Raw genomic sequence first — 20,722 nt, forward strand, 5'->3', positions numbered from 1 at the left:
AAAGGCACTAAAGTAATACTGCAACAACAACAAAAACATGGCAAAGGAATACACCTTTTGGCCTAAATGCAAAGCCTTATAATGTACTTATCTAATCAAGGTATATTAGTGTCTTCCACTTTGATATTACAGAGTATTTTGTGGAGGCCGTTGACCAAAAAAATACAGTTAAATCCATTTTCATTCCCACTTTGTAACACAATATAATGTGAATAAATCCAAGGGGGATGTAGCCTTTCTATAGGCACTGTATATTTGCTTTAGCCTATTGCTATTTTAATGATAGTATTGATATAATAAATGTATTCATTTGGCAGATGGCCTGTTTTTGTATTGAATGTAGATCCTCACACAGTCACACCCAACAACAAAGAAACAGTAGCCTGTCAAACCGTTATGACCATTGATTTGCTCTGAACTTGAGTATGAATGCGTTTTGGCATAAATTACACAGCAGCTGGCATGCAGAGTGTATTTGCAATTATTATCTCTTCAGAGAATTGATGTCTTAAATAAATATTTATTTATTTTGACAGGTTGTCTGTGTCAGTGTTCTACCATTTTACTTACAGTATTTTTTAGATAAAACTATAATCTCATTATTAAACAATATCTAACATCTTATTCATCTGGTCCAAACAATCCTCATAATTTATCTGAACTATCTATCTGAAAAGATATCTGAATAGCAGTATTCACTAATGCAGCACTTTAAACAATCAACGCCACGGTCAGTCTTAAATAAACGAATGTTCTACATTTAAAATTACAGTTGCTTATTATTTTAAAATAAAATATTTTAGGCGATTATAATCAGTTAATGTGGAAGCCTGAGAGCACCTGATATCAGAGTAGTAATCTGATCCTGGCTCCCATCACACACGTTCACTTCACCCGTTCCTCTTGGATGTTGTCTATAGTGAAGCACCCACCGTGCGACGGCCGCTTCTCCTTCTCCTCTTCTCCGTCTCTCTCTCTCTCTCTCTCTCTCCGCCCAGTCAACACAGTTCTCGGAGTCGTCGCTGGCCTTGGAGGGTGCGAAGAGCGTACACTCCACCAGGACGTTAAGCTGCTTGGTCTCGCGGGCGCTGCAGTGGGGTGGAGTGGAACCGACGCAGGTCCACCCGGAAGGAGCCCTTCTCTAGGGTCATGCATGGCTCACATCGAGCCCCCCACTGTATCAATTTCAATTTCAATTTAAGGGCTTTATTGGCATGGGAAACATATGTTAACATTGCCAAAGCAAGTGAAGTAGATAGACTTTTGTTTATGTCTCTATGTAGGAGATATTCGCTTGGCACGTCATACCTGGGAGAGGAATACAGTCAGTCCAATCACTGCATCTGGACATTTTAGCAAACAAGCTACTGAATACTTTCTGCTGCATAGCCCTCCAATGCAATGCATTGCAAATGATACATCATTTGAACTACATTTTTTCCAATTACCCTATTCTGCCACAAGAGGGCACTATGAGCCAAAACCTGCATCTGTTACGGTTGTACATAATAACCAGTCTCTTTGTAACCACTGCTCCTTAAATTCTACTGTATGTTAGAAACCTCGCTCCCCTTCTGATGCATAGAGCAAAAACCTGAAATTATAATAGCCCATCTGATTGGCCCAATAAATGACATACGCATGGTAAATTGTTGTATGGTTACTTCGGGAATATTTACTCATGGCCATGAACGGTGAGGAATTTATTATACAATGGTTATCATAACAATTGCAGAATAAATAATACACAATACATATCATAATATGAAACATGTATTATGTTTATAAATGAAATATTGTCTACTCGAGAAATGTTTAAATTACAGACGTAGCTAGCCTACAAATGGCAATGGAGAAGGTGAGCCTCTGTTCTACTGTTAAACTGTGCTTCGGAATGGATCGCATAGAGCAAAATACTTGAACTAGCTTATCTATTTACTACTGTGAAGTGGATACAATTAAATAAGAGATGAAGCCTAACCTTACTTGTTGTAGGCTTATAGGGTTTTCAGGAGTATAAAACCACCACAGGCAGAACATTTGAGGAACTTATTTTGCAACATCATGGAAATCAAATAATAGGTAATAGCTTCATGTTCTTTTTAGGAATAAGAGCGTCATTATATTTTCCCCATTTCACAAGGCTGAGCTATTGCATTTGGCTTCTTGCAATGCAATACTTCAACCACTAGAAACTGCTTACACATGGTCTAAAGTTTGCAATGCAATACTTCAACCACTAGAAACGGTGCTTACACATGGTCTAAAGTTTGCAATGCAATACTTCAACCACTAGAAACGGTGCTTACACATGGTCTAAAGTTTGCAATGCAATACTTCAACCACTAGAAACTGTGCTTACACATGGTCTAAAGTTTGCAATGCAATACTTCAACCACTAGAAACGGTGCTTACACATGGCCTAAAGTTTGCAATGCAATACTTCAACCACTAGAAACGGTGCTTACACATGGCCTAAAGTTTGCAATGCAATACTTCAACCACTAGAAACGGTGCTTACACATGGTCTAAAGTTTGCGGGAAGATAAGCACATGCTCACATCAAGTTGAGTTTTTATAAATGCCAACTTTTGCGTGAAAACTCTCGCATGGCATATTTTGGGGCATATTTTGTGCATATGCAAAGTTTATAAATGAGGCCCCTGGTCACTTCAACACTGTGTTAAGGACAGTACTCCAACAGTGCTCACTCAACACATCAGCCACAGTTAACATATGGCAAAACATGCCATAATTAAAAGGGAAAGACACCCATATCTCTGTACATCTGTTGTACATCAACCCATACATCTGTTGTCTGCAGTTATGCCAAATGTCTCAATTTTCTTTTATTGGTTGCATTTGGGCATTTCCTGATCCAGAGACTCTCTTTGGAAGGCTTCAACCTAAAATAAAACCTGCCTGAATAATTTACAAATCTTGTTGTGTGTTTAGTCACTGCCACTTGCATAGTCAGGGACATCACATAAAGTATTTTCCTACAAACATGTTCCTAGACTACTCCCTAGTCTAACTGGCAGCAACCCACCAATCAAGAACCATATAAAACCATGTGCAACAGAACCACTCTGTTAGCGTTTACTCTACACACTGCTGAGATCAGATATACAGTCTGGAGTTGTCCTGGGAACAGTGTTTACAGCAGTAGAAGGATTTAGTAGACAGATAAAGACAGAGTAGGGTGGGGGAGAGATTTTGGATCTAAACCTGTCCACTCAAACAGGGCCTGTTGCTCTAAGCCCCTTCATCCTCTGTCTCAGCAGAATTGTGATGGTGTCCCAGCCTAGCACCACACTGACTGGGGCAATAATAATATAAAGTATACTTTTTTATCCAGAGAGCAACTTACTGTTAACACACATGAGGTGAATACAGGATTTGAACCCACAGCCATGCTGTCGTGTCCGCACCTTTGTGTCCATGCTCCGGCTTATCTTCTCTAAACCAGTGCACATAAAAACACATGGAAAAACAATGGAGTCCACCTGGAAAGCATCTTGTCTTTATTTGGTGACACGAAATACCTCACTGGGGGGATTAATGAGGTTGTTCTTTTAAAGATTATTTAACTCCTTCAGCACAAGGAAACACAAACAACATTTGGGAATACACTACAAAATTTGAACAAAAAAATGTAATGTAATCTGTTAAAAAAGACATATTATATATGAATTTGCCTAGTAAAATGTTGATACTCCGAACACAAGGTAAAAGGTAGCCAGGTCGGCCTACACTCCATCCCTACAGTCTAGGCATCGACCATCGGTCAATGCGTCTGTCTGTCTGTCAAGGCAGACATACTTGCTTATACTATCCTTTAGTCTGGTTACACACATTTGGCTTTTAAACAGTGGCGGTCTGACGTTTATACAATTTTTTAAAATTTTTATGAACATGGCCTTATTTCTATTAGAGCATATTGGATAACTGTCATTCATATTCCATTCACCCAGTTCAATGTAACAGCGATAGGTTAAGGCTAGTGCATGATACTCAAATTGTTTCCATACCCATAATGAGGTTGATACAACCTAGCCTATGAATGAAAGTTTACAACATACAGTAGGTGTATAGGTCAAGAGAAATCTGAGTAATCAAGGTGATAGACATTAACACATTCAATACCGTTTTGCACACTATTGCCTGTATCTAGCTGATCTAGGGTGTAATCATTAGTCCAACAGTTGCAAACGAGAGTTTCTATTGGACAAATTCAGGTATGTTTATGCCAATTTCATTCTGTTTGCTTCCGTTTAAGAAATGTTTTTCAACAGAATCGGTGGAATTTGTTCACCCCTGATCACACGCAAATACAGTTCACTTTCATAGCAGCCACATACAAACAGCATGATCTCTTTGTTGTATAATTCCTTCTTGCATCTACGCGCTCTCCTCCTCTCACCTTTTTCCCTTCGCTTATGGACTTCAGTGCACAAAACCATGAGCTTTCTCTGACCTAATGAAAAAACTTTCCAAGCCAAACCTTCATAACATAACTGTTAAAACTTCTTAGGGATAGCCCCCTTTTTTCAATTTTCGCCTAAAATGACATACCCAAATCTAACTGCCTGTAGCTCAGGCCCTGAAGCAAGGATATGCATATTCTTGGTACCATTTGAAAGGAAACAATTTGACGTTTGTGGAAATGTGAACTGAATGTAGGAGAATTTAACACAATAGATGTGGTAGAAGAAAATACAAAGAAAAAAACAACCGTTTAAAAAAAAAAGAATTCTACCACCATATTTGAAATGCAACAGAAAGGTCCCAAATCTAGCATCTCTATGGTTGTAATTCCGATGGTTGTCCAAGAGAGGGCAGCAGTGTATGTGCAAAGATTCAGACTGATAACTTGAAATATAAGCAAGCTTCATGACATTTAGTGTGAAGTCACCCAGCAACATTTGGGCAAATCGTGAAGGACACATCTACATTACATTTTTCTGCAATAATATCGTCAAATCTGTATACTTGGACATTGATTTAGCTTTTCCAGTATTAGTAGCCATATTGTAAGTTCAACATTTGTAAAACACCCAGGTTTCATAACTCTCCATATTCTTGCAATTTTTGTCCAAAAGGAAAAGGCTTGCTGTCGCACAAGGTTAGCAGAAAAATTGTGAGACAGATACGGGGTTATCGCATACTCCTGTAAAGCCCAGCTCATTGGCTATCTACAGTTGAAGTCGGAAGTCTACATACAATTAGGTTGGAGACATTAAAACTCTTGTTAACTAACTATAGCTTTGGCAAGTCAGTTAGGACATCTACTTTGTGCATGACACAAGTAATTTTTCCAACAGTTGTTTACAGACAGATTATTTCACTTATAATTCACTGTATCACAATTCCAGTGGATCAGCAGTTTACATACACTAAGTTGACTGTGCCTTTAAACAGCTTGGAAAATTCCAGAAAATGATGTCATGGCTTTAGAAGCTTCTGATAGGCTAATTGACATCGTTTGAGTCATTTGAAGGTGTACCTGTGGATGTATTTCAAAGCCTACCTTCAAACTCAGTGCCTCTTTGCTTGACATCATGGGAAAATCCAAAGAAATCAGCCAAGACCTCAGAAAAAAAATTGTAGACCTCCACAAGTCTGGTTCATCCTTGGGAGCAATTTCCAAATGCCTGAAGGTACCACGTTCATCTGCACAAACAATAGTACGCAAGTATAAACACCATGGGACCACGCAGCCGTCATACTGCTCAGGAAGGAGAGGCATTCTGTCTCCTAGAGATGAACGTACTTTGGTGCGAAAAGTGCAAATCAATCCCAGAACAACAGCAAAGGACCTTGTGAAGATGCTGGAGGAAATAGATTAAAAAGTATCTATATCCACAGTAAAACGAGTCCTATATCAACATAACCTGAAAGGCCGCTCAGCAAGGAAGAAGCCACTGCTCCAAAACCACCATAAAAAAGCCAGACTACGGTTTGCAACTGCACATGGGGCAAAGATCGTACTTTTTGGAGAAATGTCCTCTTGTCTGATGAAACAAAAATATAACTGTTTGGCCATAATGACCATCATTATGTTTGGAGGAAAAAGGGGGAGGCTTGCAAGCAGAAGAACACTGTCGTGTCTTTGGCTATGCCGGATTAAGTGATATGACATGCTATTCTATAAAATCCTTTCTCTGTAATTAATATTACCTGATTGAGCTAATCATGTAAATGTAATTAACTAGAAAGTCGGGGCACCATGAAATAATATTTATAGAGCAGTTATCTTCCGAATAAACTCTTAAAGACCTAGTAATATTTTACATTAATAGCAGTCAATATTAATCGTCACCTTATTTCAGTCTCATCTGAAAGTTGTAAATTCTTGGTTATCTTCACGAACCCTGGCTAACAAGTTGAATCAGCAATACAAAATTGGGTTTAATTATTTATTTACTAAATACCTAACTAATCACACAGAATTACATATACACATAATTAATCATACCTTGATTACAAATTATGTCGTAAAGAAAAACATCCCTAGCGGACGGAACAGATATGACAGCTGGTTACCCAAAGAAAAGGGGGTTGGGTTTGAGTGAAAGAGCGGGAAGACTGAAGAACAAAGGGAGAAGCAATGTCTCTATCGTAAATACAGGATCTTATGCATTCTAAATTACCGCCCATTTGGAAAAGGAAAATGCAATAAATATTTACTCTGAGCTGCGCTTCGGTAGGTTGGTGGTAGATGAAAGGCTATGTTGCCCAACAGAGTCCTTTGAAGAATGTCTCTGGTGGTAAATTGGATACGTTGTAGTAACGTCGCTGTGTGGTAGACGGGATACTCTGTCTGTTCTTTCCTAGCCCACGTTTGCAACTGCTGTTGCTAACTCAACGGCTAGGAGGTATCACTTCTGTAGTGAATAAGAGTTCAAAGTTCATACCATTCGCAACCAAAGCTCACGCTGAGGTTGGCTTTGTTCTGTAGTTATTATCTGAACCCTTCTGACATCAGATCGTCATCCTAATGTACCCGGGAACAGAAGGTTACATTTTCGTCAAGGGTTTATATAGTGGAGGGAGAAGGGTGTGTTTTCATAGTTTTATAACCCATGTCTCTTCACAGGGGCGGGCCACTGATTGAGCAGAGCTCTAACCTTATGAAAACCCAAATCTCTCATTTGGAAGCTAAAATGACATTTAATCTTTTCACCAATAATTTTATATTTAAACATTTGGATTGCACAACAATTCCATGTGAATCTGATAACTATAATGTGTAGACTTTCCACTGTACCGTTTGTCAGCCTATCATTGATGAGAATGTCTCAGATGACAACCGAACTGACATCATATTCATTAAGTACCATCGCATATGTTCAACTGATTGGATTCAAAATATGGTTCATTTCCCCCCACCTTCTGATATTCCCAGAATCTCTGTTTAACAAAGGCTATTCAAGAGTCCCTCTGTAGAGTCAAGAGAGAGGGAAGTGAGAAAGGTATTTATGGGGGGGGTCATAAACCTTACCCACAGGCCAACGTCATGACAACCCCATCCCAACCGTGAAGCACAGGGCTGGCAGCATCATGTTGTGGGGGTGGTATGCTGCAGGAGGGACTGGTGCACTTCACAAAATAGATGGCATCATGAGGGGGGGAAATTATGTGGATATATTGAAGCAACATGTCAAGACATCAGTCAGGAAGTTAAAGCTTGGTCGCAAATGGGTCTTCCAAATGGACAATGACCCCAAGCATTCTTCCAAAGTTGTGGCAAAATGGCTTAAGGACAACAAAGTCAAGGTACTGGAGTGGCCATCACAAAGCCCTGACCTCAATCCTATAGATAATGTGTGGGCAGAACTGAAAAAGCGTGTGCAAGCAAGGAGGCCTACAAACCTGACTCAGTTACACCAGCTCTGTCAGGAGGAATGGGCCAAAATTCACCCAACTTATTGTGGGAAGCTTGTGGAAGGCTACCCGAAACGTTTGACCCAAGTAAAACAATTTAAAAGGCAATGCTACCAAATACTAATTGAGTGCATGTAAACTTTTGACCCACTGGGAATGTGATGAAAGAAATAAAAGCTGAAATATATAATTCTCTCTACTATTATTCTGACATTTCACATTCTTAAAATAAAGTGGTGATCCTAACTGACCTGAGACAGGGAATTTTTACTCGGATTAAATGTCAGGAATTGTGAAAAGCTGAGTTTAAATGTATTTGACTAAGGTGTATGTAAACTTCCAACTTCAACTGTAGCTAGCTTTGTTTGACCCCGATTGGTGTATATTTGACAAAGTTACAGTCAATCAGAGATTTATTCCTGATTATTATTTGACCATGCTTGTCATTTATGAACATTTTGAAAATCTTGGCTCTCTCTAATTTTCTCCTTCTCTCTTTCTTTCTCTCTGAGGACCTGAGCCCTAGGACCATACGTCGGGACTACCGGCCGTGGTGACTCCTTGCTGTCCCCAGTCCGCCTGGCCTTGCTGCTATTCCAGTTTCAGCTGTTCTGCCTGCGGTTATGGAACCGCCACCTGTCCCAGACCTGTTGTTTTTCAACTCTTAATGATCAGCTATGAAAAGCCAACTGAAAATTATTCATGATTATTATTTGACCATGCTTGTCACTTATGAACATTTTTGAACATCTTGGCATAGTTCTGTTATAATCTCCACCCGGCACAGCCAGAAGAGGACTGGCCACCCCTCATAGCCTGGTTCCTCTCTAGGTTTCTTCCTAGGTTTTGGCCTTTCTAGGGAGTTTTTCCTAGCCACCGTGCTTCTACACCTGCATTACTAGCTGTTTGGGGTTTTAGGCTGGGTTTCTGTACAGCACTTCGAGATATTAGCTGATGTACGAAGGGCTATATAAAATAAAATTGATTGATTGATTGAATCAAGTGTAGACCGCCCGTGTCATCGGCGCGCCATTAAGGCGTCGCTCTCTGACCAAATTTGGTGTCTTATAGGATATACTACACTCCTAATGATATTGTGAAGTATGGTTACGTTCTAGGATCTCTGAGGAATAAATACGAACATAATTTGACTGGTTGAAATAACGTTTAGGGTTAGATTTTCACAGATTCCTTTCTTTGCAAGTTTTATTTTTTATTTCACCTTTATTTAACCAGGTAGGCTAGTTGAGAACAAGTTCTCATTTACAACTGCGACCTGGCCAAGATAAAGCAAAGCAGTAAGACACAGACAACAACACAGAGTTACACATGGAGTAAACAATAAACAAGCCAATAACACAATAAACAAGTCAATGACAGTAGAAAAAAAAGAAAATCTATATACAGTGTGTGCAAAAGTCATGATGAGGAGGTAGGCAATAAATAGGCCATAGGAGCGAATAATTACAATTTAGCAGATTAACACTGGAGTGATAAATGAGCAGATGATGATGTGCAAGTAGAGATACTGGTGTGCAAAAGAGCAGAAAAGTAAATAAAATAAAAACAGTATGGGGATGAGGTAGGTAGATTGGGTGGGCTATTTACAGATGGACTATGTACAGCTGAACGAATGGAAATACAAAATCGATCATGCATGCTATATGGACCTTTTTAGGATATGAAAAATTATTTTATCTGAGAAAACGACACTTCATGTTATCTCTGGGACCCTTGGGATGATAAATCAGAGCAAGATTTCAGAATATAAGTACACATTTCACCCTCAGAGGTGAATTTATCAAACCTATCGCGGTGAAAAAAGTGTTTTGTTGTTAGGAGCTCTCCTCAAACAATAGCATGGCATTTTTTCGCAGTAATAGCTACTGTGAATTGGACAGTGTGGATATATTAACAAGAATTTAAGCTTTCAGCCGGTATAAGACACTTATATGTACCGACATTTGTTGTTTCAACTAAAATCTGCGATCGTGACACACGGCGCTGCATGATTTACAACTGTCCTGTTGACGGGATGCCTATCCCTAAGAAATTTGAACTGCTACACACAGCCTACATCATTGTCACCATATTAATATCATAGTCAACATAGCTACTAGAAATAACGCGTTAGTAAACACGCTACAAACATGCAGTACAGTGTACAGTAAGCAGCTACATCGGCGGGCCCCGGTGGCAATAAATCAATAAAACCAAAAGCTTACTTCGACTTGGAAGAGTTCCAGTGTTTGATAGCCATAGCCAGCTAGCTAACCTAGCACCCCTCTCTGTTTGAGTAGGCTAAACTAGCTAGCTGCATTTTCTAGTTAAGTGAAGGTGAAAGTTTTTTTTTAAATACAACAAAATATAGCTCTCTCTCTCTCTCGCTCTCTTGCTTCTCCTTAATTTAGGAATACATTAATTTGTTCAAAACTGTTATACTATTGTTTTTCTCTTTGAGTCAACTACTCACAACATTTTATGCACTGCAGTGCTAGCTGGCTATAGCTTATGCTTTCAGTACTAGATTCATTCTCTGATCCTTTGATTGGGTGGACAACATGTCAGTTCATGCTGCAAGAGCTCTGCTAGGTTGGATGACGTCCTCCGGAAGTTGTCATAATTACTGTGTAAGTCTATGCAAGGCCGTGAGACCCACAAGCCTACTAGGTTTTGTATTGAAGTCAATGTGCCCAGAAGAGGATGGAAACTAGATTTCCCCTGGCTACACCATGGTGCTACACTAGAGAGTGCTGTTGAGGCTATTGTAGACCTTCATTGAAAAACCGTGTGTTTTAATCAATTACTTGGTGACATTTGAATATATTTGGTATAGTTTTATCTAAAAAGTTTACCTTTAAATTTTTTCACTGTTTTCATTTTTTATGAAATTCACTGAAGAGGATGGTCCTCCACTTCCTCCTCCGAGGATCCTCAACTGCCTTTAACTAATGAATAAGATGAACAAATAACTTGGACTGTATTTACACAGGCAGCCCAATTCTGATCTTTTTTTAAATTAATTGGTCTTAATTGGCTCAGCTCTTTTGCCCATAATTGACCAAAAGATCAGAATTGGGCTGCTTGTGTATGTATCTCATATCTAATAAATAAGCAGAGGCCTAATGTAGTTGAGCTCTATCTACTACCATGTAGCCACCTCCCACAATCCAACCCTCCTACCCTTTTCCAGGGCCGGTAGCAGAACGAATCAGTTGGACGGGCCTTTGATTTCCATACAGGGACACGTTTTTGCTTTTTCATTATGGGGTATTGTGTGTAGATTGATGAGGGGGGAAAATGGTTCAATCCATTTTAGAATAAGGCTGTAATGGAACAAAATGTGGAAAAAGTCAAGGGGTCTGAATACTTTCCGAATGCACTGTATTTGTGGTGTACCTGGTGAGTTAAGACAATAAGAAATAAGCCATTGCCAAATGGGCACTTTCCTACATATGAATGCATTCTAGAGAGAGACGCACCATATCTTCGCCACACACCCCTCCCCTTCTTCTTGTTGCAACATTTGAAATTATACTCAAGGCACAATATGTTCACACGTTTTAGACGCTTTCACTGACAGCTGCAACTCAATCAGCTAGACCTACTGCCACACATGCACTACCCAAATTTGGGCTTCCCAAACACACTTGTGATTTGAAGCAATCCACAGATAAAAAATAAATAAATGATCCTCCGTGGCAATGTCATGCTCTTTGGTGAAGTATTTTAATGATATTATTTAGACAGGAGTAATTATATAATTTTGGTGTAACATCAATTTACTTTAGGGCAATCCAGCATCCTAACAGTGCACTTTTCACCCACCAACTTTCCTTTACAATTTGCAAGGTGCTGAAACCAGAGATATGTATATAATGATGAGATGTTCATGTCTCCGCCCTTAAAATGGGAGTCTTTGTTCCAATGGCGGGAAGGCAGGCGACAAGTTTAGCTCTGCATATTATTCCCATAGAAACTAATTGGGCTTATTCTGGACAGATTTTGGTGAGAGTGAGCCCTCTCGCTTCATCTGTGCTGAAACGATATCACCAGAGAAAGCACAAACACAAACAGACCCCACAGACCCCCAGGACAGCAACACAATTAGACACAACCAAATCATGAAAAAACAAAAAGATAATTACTTGACACATTGGAAAGAATAAAAAAAACTGAGCAAACTAGAACGCTATTTGGCCCTAAACAGAGAGTACACAGTGGCAGAATATCTGACCATTGTGACTGACCCAAACTTAAGGAAAGCTTTGACAATGTACAGACTCAGTGAGCATGGCCTTGCTATTGAGAAAGACCTGGCTCTCAACAGAAAACAGGCTATGTGCACACAAAATGAGGTGGAAACTGAGCTGCACTTCCTAATCTCCTGCCAAATGTATGACCATATTAGAGACACATATTTCCCTCAGATTACAATGATCCACAAAGAATTCAAAAACAAACCCAATTTTAATAAACTCCCATATCTATTGGGTGAAATACCACAGTGCACTCACAGCAGCAAGATTTGTGACCTGTTGCCACAAGAAAAGGGAAACCAGTGAAGAACAAACACCATCATGCCCATGTAGGCCTATCTGATGCTCTCTGGATAGAAATAGGATGACATGCCATACACTTTCGGTCCAGACAGAATCCGATACAAGGTCGAAACATACTGAGCAGTGTTGCCAACTTAGCGACTCTGTCGAGTATTCAGACCCCTCTAGCGACACATTTTCAAAAAAGCGACTAGCGACAAATCTAGCTACTTTTTCTGGTGTTATTGGAGACTTTTGGAGACTCTGACGTGAAAGCACATATCGTTCTTACTCTTCTCAACGAGCAGCGGGTGCTGCAGCGGGCCACACCCCTCCAAAGCACTCACAGGCGGCCCAGTCCTCGTGCAGTAATCCCTCCCAGCTGCAGTCAGAGCAGGAGATGTTCACCCCTCCGCGTCCAGACTGCAAATGAATCGCGCATGCGGGAAGCCGCCGCTGGCTGATCCCGCCACATTCAGGGCGGGAATATATTAAAAAATAAATATATATATATAATGAAAAAACTAAGTAACTCTGTGTCTCTTTTGGGTCACTTTTGCAGGTCCCAAGCCCAGATAAAGGAGGAGGGTTGGAATTGTGACATTTAAAAAAAAACAAGAATTGACAGAAGAAAGTTCATTTGTAGTTCAAAACATATTTAGGGTGTTTTTTACTCACTTTCTGTCTCTCCCACAACATTATTCCTCTCTTCTACAGCGTTCATCACAATTAAATGCACATGGCCAATTATGCACATTAGGCGATGACGTCATTTAGCGACTTCTAGCTACTTTTAGGACAGCCAATAGCTACTTTCCTTACTGAGGAGTTGGCAACACTGAAATACTGAGACAGAGGGTTGCTGTTTCGCTTGCTCTAACAGAGCCTAGTCTATTCCTTACGTCTTCTCTGAACGAAATGGGCCACTATTCTCATCATTGCTCTGATGACTTGGATACATTTTGGGATGAGTTGAGTAATACATGTGTGCCATGTCATCAACATAATCTGATCCGACCAGGTGAGCTCGACATGCTGCAAAGATAACTTGATTTAAAATAAAGATTTTGATGTTGCTACGTTTTGATGTTTTTGTGTGCACAGCGCGCACTTGTGGTCTACAAACAAATATTATTTTCGATCAGGGTACGAATTTAGTCCAAACTGTGGCAGGCTTGACAATGGGGGAACAGCGGAAAGACCGTTTCGACCGTGTGCCGCACAGACCTTCAATAACGGGAGCTTCGTGAAATGCCAACCCTGTTTTCGTTGCGCTCCAAATCTTCAAAAGCTGTTCGAATGCAACGCAACGACAGACACACACCGCTGTGTAGCAAGGTGAGCGCAAATTCTCTCTGGGATAGCTTCAAATCTTGATAGGAAAATAAAGGATGGCCATTTGTTTTCAATCTGGTGCTACAACTATCTGTGCTTGGTTGTTTGAGTAAAATGTTTAACTGTAGACCCTATGTCTACAGGGACCAGCCACGGTGTTGGAGTGGAGCCCTGAGTACCACGGTGAGTTTCACCTATGATGATGAAGCTGACGATGCTATTTAATTAAGAGCGTCTGTGTGGTAGACTTTGAAGACCACTCTCAAATTTATCATGGCTGTTATTAATCTGTGGACTCTAACTACATCAACAACAGTGCCCCAGGGAGGATATTTATTCACAAATGTTTTCAATTTTGGTCAATGTCTTCTCAATAGGGCAATGAGCAAACAAAACAAATGTATTACATTAGGAATGACAAAATTAATATGTTGACTTCACATAAATTTCAGACTCAACGGGTGCAACGGTCAACAACGTTAAGGGTCCAAGTGTCAACATCAAATCCCACCACAGCCAAACACATTGATCCGACATTACATGTCAACCATCAGACTGCGTGTAAGTTCCAACCCAACCCCCAAATATGAGCCATTTTAGAAGTCATTTAAAAGGTACTGAGTTTGATAATACCAGTCCTTCACCATTCAAAAATATGACTAAACTGTTTTGTTAGGATACTGCTGAACATGTCTAACTGCTCATTGTCACACTCCTCTGTGGTCTTTCAGGGATAGTGCTTACTGTCATCTTGGTTTTCTCTGTACTTGCATTTCTCTTATTCATCTATATTAAGACGAGAAGGAGAAGATCAAGAGCTTTTTGCTTCAGAGGTGAGCAGGATGATGAGCATTAGGGAGAATAAAAAATGTCAAACTGTCATGCTTAACACAGACCAACTGGTTTGACATGTTTGCTTAAAACCGCTTTAACTCTTCCACTTACCTTAGTCTGTGTAAAAAGCACTTTTTTCCTGTCCTATGTTTGAATGGTTGTGGTTTGACACAGATAAGGAGAATACCCACCAACGGTCACAGAGCAGTAAGACAACAGCAGCTGTCAATGAAGAGATTGCTCTGCTACAGTCAGAGACCAGGAGCCTAGAGGACATTTTGAGTGAGTTATCAAGTGCTATTACTAATAGAGCTACTACCAGTCTGTTATTCAGTGGTATTACTAGTACCTCTACATCACTACTCTTCCATAAGTTGCTAAAAGGCTCTTGATGTTTTAGCGCGCCACATGAATTTCAGCACAAATCTCCCATGACATGTGGCTGGTTCAACGAAATGGGTCCCTTTTGTGTCTTTAATATTTTAAGTCGAAATTGTGCCCCATATTTAATTTTAAAAGCCTGTTATATTAAATGAAGTGCCCTTTAATGTAGACCACATGGATAATTCAATGAAGACTGAAAAGACGTTAAACTGTTCCTTTTAAAATAATTGTTTCAAAAGAAACATTAAACATCTAATAGTCAAATCATAGTGTAAAAGCAGGTGAGCTGGTTCTACTCTTTTTGTACATTTTCTGGTGTTTTGAGGTTGAAAACTGAGTGGGTCAAGCAGAACACGTCAACCCTGTTACCCAACAATTTACATTGTGAAGCTTGCATTCAATTGCCCCTCCCTGTTACACACAAGCTTCCATTCCCCGTCAAAAGGGGATTTATGGCTAATTTAAGATGAAATTGTCAACCCTGTTACTTTATTAGTCACTTAATATAGTAGTTATTTTATTTCACCTCTTGATATGGGGAAATCATGTTTTTTATTAAGTTGACCGTGTGCTCTTCATGACAGAATGTTAAAATGAGGTGAAATCAGGTTTTTCTCCACCCAAAAGGGACTCATTTCGTGGAACGACCCATTAATACTTGATTTACGTATTTGGCTCTGGATTGACACAAGTCAGCATTACAGGCATGTCACTCACCCTTAGTGATATTTCCCCTCGTCTCACCAGGTCCTGACCTCCAGTCGGCGCCACTGCAGACGGTTCTGGACAACCTGGATGTTCTAGAGGAGCTTGTGATCCTGCTGGACCCGGAGAGCCCTGGGGTGAAGAACACCAGCCACCTAGCATCTCGCTGCTCATTCCCCGCCACCTGGATTACCTACACCTACTCCCTGAGGGAGAGCAAGAGCCCCCTGAGGGCCGTGCTGGAGGGGGTCACCACCAAGCACCCAGACTGGACTGTAGGACACCTGGCCAGGCTGCTGAGAGAGATGGACCGCAACGACGCAGTGGCGGTGCTCACCAAGCTCAGCTTGCTTAAGGTGTTCTAGTCTGGGTGTGTTCTGTGTTGGGTCCGGAAGAGATGGCTCCATCCAGATACAACCGCGAGTCTCTACCCCCTGCCAAGGCACTGAGATGTAACAGGAGGGCCAGTAGGCGGCATGCTTTTCTTGGGGACCCCAAAGCCCCAAGGCAGTGATTGGGAGCACTGTTATTTTGCATTAGGGTTCAAGTAAGATATTTAACTGCGATAACATGGCACTTATAACTTAATGCAGGGATGTTAACCCCGGTGTCCTGAAAAAGAAGAGCTGCACACTCTAGGAGCTCAGATGCAATAATATACTAACCTAATAACCAATGTTTTGACAGACAACCTGTCTTCATCAGGGTATAATGACAAACACTGTGGGGTGACTAGTTTATATTGTGTCGAAGGACACACACACAAGTGTCTCTAATCATGACCGGGTGTGGCTTGATATCATTTGTTTATTTTCAGATATAAATAGAACATACAAAAAACATGAATGGATAGCATACAATCATAGATAACATTTTGCTACATAGGCCTACAAACATTTATAATGAATAGCAAGATCAAGGTAATGGCTTCAGATCAGTCTACGTTGAGACCGAGGGGAGCAAGGGTCTTTAAAGTAAAGATCCAGGCAGCCTCTCGTTTTAACAAATTGTCGAGGTCACCCCTCTCCTAGGGAGGGTGACGTGTTTGATGCCGATATAACGTAGGTATGAAATCGAGTGTTCATTTTTACCACAAGGACAAGTTCTAAGATAAATAACTGCCTTAGGGAAGCACGTGATAACACCTTTATTTGGGGGTGTTTAAAGGATCTACATTTGTAAGTGACATTGTATTGAGCGTAGCTGTTACACTTGTAGTTTCCATCCGGTAGAGGTGCAAATAGACATTGTGCAGGAGTATTTTGGGGTGGTAAATCAGTTTACCAATTGATCAGAGATTTCTGCCCTGTGAAAATACGACCAAGGGAGGGTCCGAAAACACATTACCGATAGTGTCAGCGGATCGTAGAATGTGGCAATGTTTGTGAACGATTCCCTTAATTTGTTCAGAGCATTTTAAATGAGGGGTAGTGAGGATGCAAGAATGCTGCTTTTTGCAAGACTGTCCTTGAAAGAGATTAAGGGACATTTTAATGTTTGTGCCATTCTTATCTAATTTCTGTGTTCTATACACCAATTTCTGTGTTCATGCAAGTGGCTGACTGTACAAATCACACCTATGAGTAGCTGACATTTGGCAGTAGGCCCAGACCGTGTTTTGAGAACAAACGAAAGATCTCAGATTCAAGGTATCAGCTTAGAGAAAGAAGTCTCGTGAGGTGTTGGTCTGTCACGTTATGAAACAGTATTGGTCAGTCACATGGATGAAACAAAACGGTAATGATTAATGAATTATGCCAAATCATGCAAATATAACTTGTCTGTGTATAGCCGTATATAAGACAACGGTTGGGACTGCCCTGGCAGAGTTTTCTGACAGACATGTGTACTATAGTGCATTGAGTTGGTTGGAACCTCTCCAGCACGCTGACAAATAAACAATTATTCATTTAAGATTGAGTGTCCCTGTGTAAGAATTGGTTATGGATTTTTGTACCCCCCTCTCCTTGAATTTTCTTTGCATCTCAGCCATATTTCTGTCAATCTGATTGTTTTTGATTCGACAGAATTGGCTGTAGGGCAAACTATTTCATGGGAAGCGGGGGTGACAGCTATCAAGCCCTCAAACTGTTACGATCAATAGGTTTCCTGTAAAGATCAGTATATAGAAAATTATCCTCACACAAGATCAAGGAAACTGATTTGATATGTGTCAGATGGCACAGTAAATCTCAGGCGCTCAGAACAAGTGTTAAGTTCCCAACCTGGCCCTCACAATCATTATCATCTTATGTCAAATATCGCATGTCATATTAGCATTTGTTTAATTCAATTTTCAAATGATCAAGTCTGATTTGTTCAAACATCTTAACATCTTTATTAAGCAAATAACATTATAAATAAAAAAAGTGCATAGAAAAATTAAACGGGTTTAGAAATATGTATACAATTATTTACAAACTCAGGGCTTATTTGTACAAGGTAACAAAGACAAGTTCACACATATTTTCATGTCTTTAACACTTTGTTATAGTTTAAAATAACCCTACCATATAGAACATACAGCTTTCTGAACCATTTCTGGGAGAGATCGTCATGGTAACTTCAGGTTTCCAACTAGTGCTTTGCATGCTTCATCGAACACACAGGCCAGCTCTGCAGGACATTAAAACCAAGTTACTCTTATTATATTGTCATCATCCTCTTTTTTGCATTAGTATTCTTTCTGTCAGAACAACTGAGGTAGAATCCTGGCAAGAGGTTGGGGAGTGGAGTGGGTATAGAGAAACCTGCTCTGAGCGGGGTTTTCAGAGGAAAAGGAAGCAAGGTTAAGGATAGCCGTATCCCTGAAACAGATGTATCCTGTTATTGTCAAACTAAGGGTGTTAGATGATTGACACATGGGAATACAGGCTCCATCTCACTGATTGGTCACGCAGGCTGGTGGGCTTAAGCTCTTCCTAACTGGTTATTACATTTCAAAAGGACAGTGCTCATTTCCTTTAGATTATTATCTCTATCTTGAAGGGTTCTCTGTAGCATGCAGATGGGAAGAACAGCGTGGACTCAAATGCTTGATATTCTCCTGTTATATGGCCTGCCGATACTAAGGCCTGCTGTACTTTCTCCATGAAAATTCTACCAGAACAAAGAAATACAATCAAAAACAAATAAAAAATACCTGCTTTAGGACAATGTCTTGTGTAAAGGCTGAAATGTAATACACAACTGTCCCCAAACATCAAGGTTCAAATAAGAGAAAGAAGAACAAAGTAAACAAAAAGAGGAAACGAGGGGAGGAAGATTTCCCACTAGACCACCATTTATACAAAGCACAGCTAGTTTCACCAGTCCAAAATCTGAACAGAAACATGAATAAATACAACTATTCTAGAGCTCAAGCAATCTCTTATTGTAAAGATGTGAACAACAGGGTGTACATTTCATGTCCTAATATGTCTGAATGAACTGACAGCCTTTTCTAAAGTTGTACGACAGCAAACGTTAAGGTGCTGAGTACAGTACTAACGCTATGCTTGAGATCTCCAGTGCACAGGGGTGCTGTCAGTCCACACAGTCGAGTATATATAGTTTATAACACATCTCTTAGTGGTCTAACACAGTGTTCCACCCTTTGTGGATTGCAGAGAATGTCAGAGAGAAGTCAGTACTTTGAGAAATATGGAGTCTGGATTTTGTTAGTTCACTAAAGATGTGCAACTGGAGCGCAGCAAAGCAGTAGGCCTAATATTATTGCAAAAGGTAATCAGCATTTGCCATGATAGTAATAAAATATATTTTTAAATAAAAAAAGACGCACTGAGGTTTCCAGCTAAACTCGTCACTCTTGGATTGGGTAGTGTTTGCTACATACAAAAATGTTGAAGGGAAAGTTCTTAAAGATATGATCTAGCTGCAGCAAACTCTTTAAGGGTGACACTAACCGTTATCTAACCGTTTAACTGAACATAATGGAGGTCCCTTCCCCGGTCTGTGTGAGAGGGGAGTGGAGTATGGATAGAAAAATAGGTATTATTTGCAGGGTCTCTGACCTAGGAGCCACAAAGCCTATGGCCCATCATATCTAGCACCATGGTTCTCTGAAGTCAACGGAAAGCAAATATGTACAACCTGACGCATGATGAGCTCTGTGAAAAATAACTTCAAATAAATAAAACAATGATTCATAAATCAAGTAAAGATGGAGATATGGCTAAGGGATCAACTGTAGAGGATGGAGCCAACATGATTATGGGTGTCAAAATTTAAAAATCTCCCCCTGCCCCCCCGACAAAAAAAGATGAGGAATCTCTCCAAGTCTAGCTTTTCTGGTCCACCCTTATTTCAACAGAAAGTGCTTGACGTTATGGCGTCAAGGAAAATACCTTCATGCAACATAGAACCAGCATAACCACAAGATGTCTGCAGCGTTCAGTATCCTGTTCTCAAGAAACAACCCACGCTATAACGGTAGCTACTTCCGCTCTCTCCTGTGGCGAACTTGCCCAACCTCTGGCAGGTGCATATCGGTTAGGAGCCAATGTGGGCTTATGGATACATGTCCCTGTGTGGCCTCTTCTCTCTTGCTCCCCCATCTCCTGGCCCTGGTTCCTCTCCCAGTCTCTTCGTAGTGGCTCATCCTTTCCTGTATTTTCTCCTCCCCCACCTCCCAACCCAGTAAAACCTTAATTTAAGGCTTTTAACCTCTTCATCTGTTGCCTCTGCTCTCATCCCCTTTCCTTGTGCCTTGTTCCCCCTGCAGAGACTGTGGCAGTACCAAGTCCTCCTCCTGCCCCTAGTTGAGGAAGCGTCTGCATTTCCGGGCCCCGCAGTTGCAGTTGAGCTTGCTTGCTGGGTCTTCGATGGGGAACTTGTAGTCGTAGGTGAGCTCCTCGCCCCGGTAGATCTTGCGCAAGGCGAAGATGACGATGTGCTTCTGGCCCTCCACGTTGATGACGCGCGAGTAGCAGTTGGGCTCGCACGAGTGGTTGATGAAGCGCGCCGCATTGCCATGCATGGTGGCGTCCACCACGTCAAAGTCATCGATACGGAACATGTAGCAGCCGATACCCTGT

The 20,722-nt window shown here is 40.7% G+C and overlaps 2 protein-coding genes across 2 annotated transcripts in view; one reads left to right on the forward strand and one right to left on the reverse strand.

Annotated features, from left to right (window-relative positions):
• Nucleotides 1-13,318: 13,318 nt before the first annotated feature.
• On the forward strand, nucleotides 13,319-17,600 carry igflr1 (IGF-like family receptor 1). The gene is made up of 6 exons (XM_038976906.1): nucleotides 13,319-13,449; nucleotides 13,574-13,766; nucleotides 13,907-13,946; nucleotides 14,216-14,324; nucleotides 14,772-14,879; nucleotides 15,729-17,600. The coding sequence occupies exons 1-6, from the start codon at nucleotides 13,347-13,349 to the stop codon at nucleotides 16,049-16,051; spliced, it is 876 nt and encodes a 291-aa protein (XP_038832834.1). The 5' UTR covers nucleotides 13,319-13,346; the 3' UTR covers nucleotides 16,052-17,600.
• Nucleotides 17,601-18,000: 400 nt separating this feature from the next.
• The window catches only part of LOC120030911 (histone-lysine N-methyltransferase 2B-like), a 52,770-nt gene continuing 50,048 nt past the window's right edge, over nucleotides 18,001-20,722 (reverse strand). The window contains exon 33 of the mRNA XM_038976419.1: nucleotides 18,001-20,718. Within this exon, the coding sequence (XP_038832347.1) occupies nucleotides 20,443-20,718 (276 nt within the window). The 3' untranslated portion in view covers nucleotides 18,001-20,442. The remainder of the gene's footprint in view (nucleotides 20,719-20,722) is intronic.

Source organism: Salvelinus namaycush, chromosome 37 (genome assembly GCF_016432855.1).
Source record: "Salvelinus namaycush isolate Seneca chromosome 37, SaNama_1.0, whole genome shotgun sequence".
Classification (NCBI taxonomy): domain Eukaryota; kingdom Metazoa; phylum Chordata; class Actinopteri; order Salmoniformes; family Salmonidae; genus Salvelinus; species Salvelinus namaycush.